General features: G+C 39.5%; 1 protein-coding gene across 1 annotated transcript in view; it reads left to right on the plus strand.

Annotated features, from left to right (window-relative positions):
- The window catches only part of syne2b (spectrin repeat containing, nuclear envelope 2b), a 93,080-nt gene that overhangs the window by 34,932 nt on the left and 47,742 nt on the right, over positions 1–10,406 (plus strand). Inside the window, exons 60-70 of the mRNA XM_016442222.1 lie at positions 1,316–3,377; positions 3,536–3,870; positions 4,086–4,230; positions 4,404–4,604; positions 5,026–5,285; positions 5,700–5,859; positions 8,331–8,486; positions 9,057–9,197; positions 9,475–9,657; positions 9,843–9,980; positions 10,067–10,252. Of these exons, the coding sequence (XP_016297708.1) occupies positions 1,316–3,377; positions 3,536–3,870; positions 4,086–4,230; positions 4,404–4,604; positions 5,026–5,285; positions 5,700–5,859; positions 8,331–8,486; positions 9,057–9,197; positions 9,475–9,657; positions 9,843–9,980; positions 10,067–10,252 (3,967 nt within the window). The remainder of the gene's footprint in view (positions 1–1,315; positions 3,378–3,535; positions 3,871–4,085; positions 4,231–4,403; positions 4,605–5,025; positions 5,286–5,699; positions 5,860–8,330; positions 8,487–9,056; positions 9,198–9,474; positions 9,658–9,842; positions 9,981–10,066; positions 10,253–10,406) is intronic.

Consider the following 10,406-nt stretch of genomic DNA (forward strand, 5'->3'; position numbering starts at 1 on the left):
TATTTATTTTATAAAAGCTCAATGTTTCGTTGTTATTCTGAGTGCACACGAATAAACGTAGAGTCTTTACAGATACAAAAGATGCATTACTCTTATCTGTATGACCAAAAATGACGAAGTATTTTAAGAGCAAACGATCGCACCGCCGCCTCCATCTGTCATGCTGTAGCCCAAGCGCGCTACTGTTCAGCTTCCACACTCCGAACACGTGAACAGCGCACTTTTTTCTAGGCTAACATTAGATTGAGCACCATGTAAAGTTGCTACTACATATTTCAGATGATAAGCCATATTTGAGGTCGATGAATGTTAGGTGAGCATATGGATGTCCTGCCCGATGTACTCGACTAATAAAATTTTGGTCGACCAAGCCTCTTCTCGTCGACTAACTGTTAGTCGACTATTAGGGGGCAGGCCTAAAAAAAGCATTTAAAGGTCCCATATTGTCAAAACTGAAATTTCCTGGCTTTTTTCACGATAACTGAGGTCTAGGGGCTATTTAACTACCATAGAAGTTTCAAAACAGTCAGTCCACAGTAAAATGCACACAGCCTGCATAAAGTAGCTGTGATTTTTCACGAACAAGTGTGCGCTGCAAACGCGAGCATTTTTGACGATCGTCTCTGTCCAGTCTGCTCGTTATATCTCGTTTAACCACAGTGGCAGTGGCAGCAGATATGCAATCAAATTTCTAATTTGAGGCTGTATTACGTCGATTCTGGCACCCAACATCACAACAAGATGATATTTTAAGCTCCTTATGTAGCCGAATCTGCACTGGTTTGAATAGGCCGCCTCCAGTTTGCCCTTTGTTTTGCTGCCTCCAGCTAGCGCTGTGACGTCAGCTGACCCTAGTTACCTGTGGTTGGCCTGGCCGTCAGAAATACACAGAAAACAACAGGCCAATCAGAAGAGAGGCTCATGAATATTAATTAGACAGGCCAAAATCGACCTGTTCTCAGCAGAGTTCCTGAGAGAGGAGCTGTAAAAATATATTGAGATAGTTTTTGGTACTTATACCGCAAATATATATTCTTAAGGACATCAAAACCTAAAATAAAACTCCAGAAAGGTGTAAAATATGTGACCTTTAAAGAAAGTTTTTGTCAGTGCCCTTTTTATTCTTAATTTTGACATTAATTTTCATTTTTACACCAGATATATATATCGGCTCAAAATATCGGTTATCAGACTACTTGATCTGTAATAATCGGCATCTGCCCTGAAAAATACATATCAGTCGACCCCTACACTAAACAACTTGGAGAATGTAAGAGAATGTAAAAGCCCATAAATGTGTCTTTCATATCTCTAGCTCTCCAGCTGTGAGCAGTTTTGCTGAGGAGGAAAGGCTGTGCTCTTTCTTGAGAAATATGGAGCAGGAAAGGACAGCTCTCGGTGAGTTAATTCAGACTCATGCAAAACTGTCCCCCCACCTCAGTGTGCCTGAGAGACAAGCAGCGGAAATACAGCAAAACAATTTGCAAAGCCAGTGGAGGGTGCTGGAGAAGGATGCAGAGATTGCTCTTTACATGGCTAATGCTCATGCTAAAGAAATCAGCAGCCTCATTCAAGAGGTCGGTGCCTTAAAAGACCATCTCGAGAACATTCAGAAGACCTTGGATGCATCGAAATCCTCACCAGTTTTATGGGATGGCAAGAGAGCTCAAGAAATTATGAATTTAAATGCTGATCTCATTTCCACCCATCAGCAGTACCTCTACCTTCAGCAGACCTCTGAGGCACTTTCCCAGGAATTCCAATTCAATGCAGAGATATTCAGCATAGAGCAGGATCTTCAGTATATAAAAGATCAGCTGAATCAAATGGGTGAACAGTTAGCAGCTTCAACCCCTAGCAGCAGCAACTCAACGTTAAGTAAAATTGTTAAGGTGATGACAGATGCTCTGGCTTGGGCCAAGCAGACAGAATGTGATGTCAAAGGACGACAGAAAAAGGTGTCTTTGCTTCCAGAAGAAGTTCATCGACAGATTAAAGATTTAAAGAAATTGCAGTCTGAGATGAACTCGAAGCAAACCCAGTTGAAGTCTTTGGTTGAGGAAGTCACTGAGCTGATTTGTGATCTAGATGAAGCTGATGTTTCGATGGTGACCTCATCCTTGAAGGTCCTAGAGAATTTGTCCAAATCAACAGCAGGAAAACTGGCTGAGGCAGTTCGCGGGATGGAGTCAGGACTTCAGACCCAGGAGAAGATGTCAGAGCAGATAGCAGATGTTGATTCCTGGGTGGTTGGTCATCTGCAGAGGGAAGCTTTGAGGAGAGAAGATTATCAAAGTTTGAGTGTGGCAGACCTGGATCGCAGGTTGAGGCAGATCCAGGACACTCTTGGAGAGGCAGAAAAGCACTCCGCTGTCACTGAAGCCCTTCTGATGAAAAGCAGAGACATTGCATCCGAGCTAAGTGTCACAGAGAGTACTAAGCTCTATGAGAAACTCACCAACCTTCAAGAGGACATCAGAAGTATTATTATCTATGAGAAGGCATGTTGCCAGAACGTTATGGATGTTATACAGAGCCAAGAATCCTCTCAGAGGAAGGTGTCATCTCTCGAGAACAGCCTGAGACAAATGTTAGTTGATGTAAAAAGACACAGGTTTCCTGTAACCAAGGATACCCTCTCTGTCATTGAACCCTTCAAACAGATGCTTGTGGAGCGCAAATCTCAGGTTGAGCAAGTCAGTCCTTGTTCAGAGGACAAGAGAAGAGAGCTGTTATGTGTTATTACTGAACTGTACCACAAAATTATTGATTTGGATCTCAAATCACAAGCTCATGAAAGGTACTTGAGCCTCAGTCGGTGCACTGAAGATGTTAAGGAAGAAATGGAGGCTCAGATCCCAAGGACCAAAGATGAGAGCATCAACAAAGAGGAACGCTACAGAGCCTGTCAGGCCCTTCTGATCCAGATCTCTTTAGTAAAACACTTGTGTGAGGAAACAATGGATGAACTGCAGGAAATCATAGGAGATCTATATCCATCTCAGCTCTCTGCTGAACAAACAAGACTCAAACAAATACTGGAAAGTCTTAAAACCTCAGAAATGGCAGTGAACAATAATCTTCAGATATTGGAATGGGATCTGCTAAAACATATTCATTATCCATCAGAAAAAAGAGCACTTCAGCAATTCCTCAAAGAAACCAATGAGGAGCTGGAAAAGCCTTGTAGTATTGAACCAAAAGAGGCAGTGATTGAAAAACAACTAAGAAAGTGCCTTGTACTCAGAAAGAATGTAGGATCTAGAATGCGAGTGCTTGAGTTTCTTGAAAAAAAAATTGGCGCTCAACCTCCACAGGACTCCAAACAGCTTACTTGCTTGAAGGATATGGTTTTGGAAAAGTGTGATCAACGAATGGTGAGTTTAATCTGTTTCATCTTTGACACACAGTTTCATTGATCTATTCCTTTGCAATATAGTTGGTGCAAATGTTTAGAAACATCATATACAGAATCTTTAATGAAAATATACATTTAAGCAGATAAATTCAAGGTAGATTTCTGCTGTCTTTTCAGGTGAGCCTAACTAAAGCTAAAGAACTGCTGAGGAACTACACCAAAGCAGTGACCGATACCATTAGGTTCCTCCGAAGAGCCACGTTGGCCCTCCTTCCCTCAATCTGCTCTGCTAGAAGCTGCTCAGAAAGACTAATAGATGCACGACATGCTTTACTGACTCTAGACACAGAGTTCCAGTCACATGTTTCACAGCTTCAAGCTCAAACCCCACAAGATCCCTGCTTCAAGCCACAGAAGATTGAATTTCTACACACAGAGGTTCTAGGCGAGCTCCTGGTCAGGCTATCGACCCTTAAGGCCCAGGCTCAAATTAATGTAGAATCTTTGAAGAGGTACATAATGTAGTATGAAACCTTATTATACTGTATAAGAACTTTTTCCTAAGAGTAAATGGTCATAATCCCTAATCAAGATACGTAATTACTGTTAACCACAATACACTCAGTATGCTTGTCAAATCTCAAATCTTTATGAAACATTATCATGTCTTGTCATCAAATTACAAATACCCCATGTCAAAATTAACTAATTTCTTGTCCATAACAAGGTGTGTTGAGTGGCAGAAACATTCTCGTAAGTGCTACGAGGAGCTTTGCCAGCAAGTGAGAGACTTAGAAACATTGCTATCACAGTGTGCTTCCAAAAAAATTACTTCACACAAAGACTGCAAAGACCAGCAACAGAAACTCAAGGTAAAGTCAAAATAAAAGCCTTTCCGGTAGAAAGACTAGCATTTGTTAGACTACCATTACCTCCCCTTATAATCTAAAGATCTTTTTCATTTATCTGTGTTTTGCCAGCTGATGCAACGAGATACATATGAATTTGAGGCTAGTATATTTAAACATATTCTTCATCTTTTTAGGCTCTAGTGGAAGAGGTTGCCATGCTTCCTGGAAAACTGGAGAATCTGAGAGAGTGGTGTTCATTGTATGGGTGCAGAGCCAACAGGGAGGATGCCGTGAGCGCTGTCTGGGGTCAGGTGGCAAGACTGCAGCGCTGTGGCAGTGACCTGCAGACACGCTCAGAACAAATGGAAGCAGAGTGGAGCAGTGTCACAAGGAGTGTAAGTGCCTTGACTATAACTGGTGCACCAACATGCATGTGAAATAACAATGAAACTCTTGTTTTGGTATGCTTACTCTAAATAAATCATTACACTACACTCTTAAAAATAAAAGTGCTTCACGATGCCATAGAAGAACCTTTTTTGTCTAAATGGTTCCATAAGAACCTTTAACATCTGAAGAACCTTTCTGTTTCACAAAAGGTTCTTTGTGGCGAAAGAAGGTTCTTCAGATTATAAAAAGGTAAGAAATAGATAGTTCTTTAAAGAACCATTGACTGAATGGTTATTTATGGCACCAAAAATGGTTCTTCTATGGCATCGCTGTGAAGAATCTTTTAAGTACCTTTATTTTTAAGTGTATAACAGACTGTGCAGATAAGAAGAACTGAGCTTGTTTTCCTTTGCTGTCATTCTGCAGGTGGAGCAGGCAGCCACTGTGTTGGAGCAGGTGGATGCAGAACTTCCAGATAGCAGCAGAGAGAATCTGACTGGTGATGAGCTACAGGAACTACTGCTCTTCTGGTCCCAGTACCAGGACAGACTGGACTGTGAACACAGAGCTCTCTCTGCTTTGGAATTAAGAGCTGCAAGGGTGCTTGGTGTTCCCCCCCACCTGGAACAGGCCCCATCCTTTGAGCTGTGCCAAGAGCTTCAAGCCTTGCAAGAGCGTTACCATAGGTTAGGCACCTACTTAGCCTACTGCTAATTGTCTTTTTTTTTCTTTTCTTTTTTGACTTTTCTTCTTAGTATCTGAATTATGTTTTGTTTTTTTTAAACATGAATGTCTTTTGCCCAATATTTTCTATTGTGAACTCCATGTCCCAGTGGTCCACACGTTAATTTCAAACCAGTGGGCTTACAGACTAAAGTAGGTCAACACTGGATGCCAATATCCCATCCCAGAAAGGCTAAACCGCACACAGACTAAGCTAAATATCTGGATAATATTTAAATTTACATGCATGAAAGTTTATTTTATGTTGAACGAGAACATACTGATGTAAGGATTCTAGGACGTTTAATAGTTTTTTTTTTTGCAGTATGGACTTGGACTGAAAGTTTAACATGACTTTTAAATTGTATGTCCTGCAGTCTAAAGGAACGGAGCTCTCAGGGTTTGAGGGCAGTAAGAACAGAGGTGGAGGAGAGGGAACGAGTGCAGGAGCAGCTGGAGGGAGTCAGAGAATGGCTGGAATCTGCAGTCTCTCTCCTCGCTGTACTGGAGCACGAGCCCAGCAAGAAGCAACTACAGGTTTGTTAAGCTGGTTTTTGTCCACTTTAGATGTTTTTTTGACTTGAGTTAAATAATTGGATTCTAACTTTGCACAGGCAAGATTTGTTACAGTAAGTAAATTTATTGCACCAGCATGAGAATTACTAAAGCTGATGAGATGCAGATGAAAGGGAGGGATTTGCCATTGACACAATGTTCTGTTTGTCCCTGACTGCGGCCAGCAAACTTCATTTTCTCTGCCCTCACTCTTCATGATGTACTGTATGAATAATACCTCTCACCCATAAATAATACTCCACCTTTTCATGTTGGGGAGTAACGTGTTAACTAAATTGACTACATTTTTCATTAGGCATTACAAATCATCTGCTTTCAAATCAGTGTAAGTTTTTTCATTTTGGTGTAGCAGCAAAGGTTCCTGTGTTTTGTTCGTTTGTGAAACATTTAATTCTGTGGTTCTTTACTGCGTTTTCCACTAAATTTAATAAATTAGGGTTTCCTAGTTTGATTAGTTGCTTGCTTTTAGTTTCTACTATCTAAAATCTGAATTATTTTTGTGCCAGATAAATGTTTGGGTATTTTTTGTAATGTAGATAGGATTTTGAAAGAGTAGACTGCCAGATTCAGTGTGCCTATGACTTTACAGATCTCATACCTTACTGGAAAAGCAAAGCAAATGCACATACAAAAGTACAGATGCATACTGAAACGATATTTCACAAATTAAGACATTTTAAAAATTAATAAACCCGAATAGACACTGACAGATTAATGAATCCTGCAGTGTTTGTTTCTGAGCAGCAGAGATACTGTGGGTAATGGCATACAGTGCTGTTTAGTCTAGGTTTTATTGTTCAGTATTGGTTGTCCCAACCAGGCTCTTCCAAGTGACATGCAATTTGTAGTAATGGAAACCAAGCAATCAACAAAATATCCTGTTGTTTATAGCTTACCACGACTGTCGCTGGTTAAGACAAGCTTTTATTTGCTTGCTCTTTATGTCTATTTAGAACACTGTGTGACTGTTTACTGTGCTGAATAGGCTGTTCCGTCCAATCAGTTCAAACACACACACTCTTAAAGATTCAAAGACTTTTAAACAGTTATTCTCTCTCTCTATTCTCCATATTATACTGCCAAAGCAGTAAAGCAGAACGGGTAAGAATGAGCATAAAATATTATGAAGAATAGCAGAAGTCATAACTGTTAATAAAACCTAAAACAGCTGCCAAATAGAATGATCTGAACGGATAATCTTTCTCTCTCTCTCTCTCTAATGCATGGTCCATTCTGACTCTGAATCCCTCTGGGTTTTCGGTAATTTTGGGATCTTGTTTATGCAGCTTTTCTTCCCATCTTGAATGACTCATTATAATATAAAAAGGGGGTAGAAACTTTATCTCACTGGTGAGGTGAGAAGGGTTGAGATAGATAGAGAGAGATTTTTGAGTGGATTGTTCTGGTTCTGTTATCTTAAAGCTTGAGGGACTACGAGCACCATCAGTGAATGGGTCAACCAGCAAGACTAGTGCTATATGAAAGACTGATTTGCATTGAATATCACATAATATACGAATATCACATTGTGCATCGTTTCCATTTGCTTTCTGGTGTTCCAATAAATGTAAGTGTTTTCTTTATTATAACTTTTTTGATATTTTGTATCCAGTAGAATCTCAAAACAGAAATTCTTCCACTGTAAAATGTATAACCTATTTTAACTAAAGTAAAACTTTACTTGGTAAAATATCTGCTGATATTTGTCATGAAAGAAAAATGGAAGAGTCTGGAGGGAATTGTTATTGTCTGAAGCGTTGTTTTTAATGCCTGGATCTGTAATTTACAATTATATGAATACAACTCTAATATAATTATGTTTACCAATCATTTGAAACTGTCTTTTTAAAAAAAAGCTTATGTATTTTTTTTATTATACCCTAAAAAGAATTAAACAATAATATTTTATTACAAGTACTAACAATATTTTCATATTGTTTAATAATAAATATGTTGTTGTCACAAAGATGAGTAAATTTCAGAAAATTGAACATTTTAGGCTTTGACAAGGTTAGTTCAGGTAATCAGAAAAACATTTCTAAAAACTTGGCACTTGTTTGAAACTGTGTTTTTCTTTCCCATTTTTTCAGGGACACCATAAAATACCTTATATCTCTCTGTAATAAATATGATTGTATTTTGACCACGAACAACTTCAAATTTCAGATGATGTCTCTTTCTCTATACTCACTGACTGCCCTGCAAATTACCCATGCTTGTGTAATTTGGCAAACCAGTCTAATTTAGCTACCTTTGCTGTTCTTGTTTATGACACTTCGATGAGCTTTGGTTTGAAAAAAAAAAACTCTTGTACCAAGAGGTACTTTTGAAATTAAATGGATAAAATGGAAAATGGTTATTTGTGCAGTCCATAGATGTACTCTCTTCTAATGTAGCCTAATTGATGAGCAATGTCGCTTTTTGCTAAACAGGAGGTTCACTCACAGCTGTGTACCCAGAAGGCCGTTCTGCAGCGTATTTCGGAAAGCTTGAAGATGATGTACTCTGAAAAAAATACATCAATTCCAGAGGAGATAGAGGGACTATTACAGGAAGTCTCACAGTCATTACAGGAAGTGGAGGAACAGGTTTGATGCATTCTTTGAATGGTTCCCAACTTATTTTGTTTCAGCACCCAGATTTTACATTCATCGAAACATACCTCTAAAAGTTTTTTCTTATTTTAATATGGACATTTGGCAAATGTTTGTGAGCGCTGACAAGAGCACCAGAATGTAAAATACTCTTGTCTGTTATTGAATTCAAATACAACTAAATGTGCTTTGCGCACCTTTTAAACATCACACTCTCTACTGTTTTATGTCATGTTTAATGAATTAAGAGAGGAGAACATCTAACTCTAGAACAGGTAGATCCCTGCATCAGAGACACATACTCAACACACACACACTCTCTTTTACAGGTGTAAGAGGTGTTGCATCATTCATATACAAACTCTAACACACACATGTAGTAGTTAGGTAAGCTCTATGGGTTCATTAATTAAGGTCTGAGCCTCTTGCAGTTCTTGTTACTAGAGTTTTGTCTCATAGACACTCAATGTGTCCATGTGTTTAGTGCTTTTTAAAAGTAATATCAGTAATTCTGTTTATTTTAATTGACATACCTGTTTTTATGTCCATTTCACTCACTCACAGGTGAAGACCGCTGTGGAGAAAAGTGGCCCACTTCACAGGCTGGGTGCTAAAATCTCGGAGATTAAAGCAGGTCTGGGATCAGTTCAGAGCTGGTTAGAGCAGAAGAGCCTGAACTTCAGTGAAGCTGAGAGCACACAGAAGGTCAGACATAAGTTTAGCTCAGTGTAAGACTTGTTTCATGCATTTTGTATTGTAAATGTACATTATCTTACTATTGGTGCCCATATTAACAGGTTACAGCGTAGCAGACATAATGCTACAAGTCGTTTCAGGGAAAGCTCAAAATAAACCTGCCTTTCTTTAAGTTCTGTGACAGTGTTTTAAATGTTTTAAATTAGTTTTTACACAACTGTGAAGTCTAGACGCGGATTAAAAAAGTAATGGAAGATTTATTATGTGTTTTATTGTTCCTTTGCAGCGAGTGTGGGATGAGTTGGATGGTTTACATACTCGTCTGACAGCGGTCAAGGTGGAGTTACAGGATGTGAGTGAAATGCATCCAGATGAGACCCGTCTGTTATTAGACAACCTGGCCAACACTCATCAGACCCACACACGCCTCACCAAACAGGCCGAACAGAGGACCGCCTTCCTCAGCAAGGTCACCTGCTCAGATTCCCATGATGCTTTGCTGTACTTGGATAAATATTTAAAGAATGGTTAATCTAAAATTGAGCAAAGAAGTTAAACATGATAGAGAAAACAGGAGTTTCAGTGAATTCTAACTAATTTATGACTTAAATTGTGTGTTATCTAAAGTGTGTTATCTAAACTGTCTCTGTGTAGGTCCGTGACTGGCTGCAGGAGCAGGAGGAGATGGTGAAGGGGTCACAGAGCTGGATCTCAGAGGCTCAGTCTTGGCTTACAACACCCTGCACATACACCACTGCCAGATGCCTGGACAGTCATGTGAATGCACTGCAGGTATTACTCTCAGAAACCTCATTATCATTTAGCTGACTGCTGAAGATACCTGCATCATCCCACTGTTTATCATTTTCGTGTTTTAGATGGTTCTGGATGATTCTGCTCAGATGAGACGGACTTTGCAGGGTTTCGGCAGTGTGCTGACAGAGATGGGAAGTGTGTTTGATGTCAGTCCATTAGAGGAGCAGCTCTCAAATGCTGATCGACGTGTGGCAGACATGCAGCACAACCTGCTGGGGCCTCTCTCTCAGCTAGAGGATGCAGCAGCAGTGAGCATACCAGCGTCTAATAAGATAAATGACTATATATTATAGACTTGTATTGTTTTTATATAAAGCTTATAATAATTACTTTTATGAGATATATATATATCATATCTGTGTGTGTGTGTGTGTGTGTGTGTGTGTGTGTGTGTGTTCTATT

Source organism: Sinocyclocheilus anshuiensis, unplaced genomic scaffold (genome assembly GCF_001515605.1).
Source record: "Sinocyclocheilus anshuiensis isolate Anshui unplaced genomic scaffold, SAMN03320099.WGS_v1.1 scaffold487, whole genome shotgun sequence".
NCBI classification, from domain to species: Eukaryota; Metazoa; Chordata; class Actinopteri; order Cypriniformes; family Cyprinidae; genus Sinocyclocheilus; species Sinocyclocheilus anshuiensis.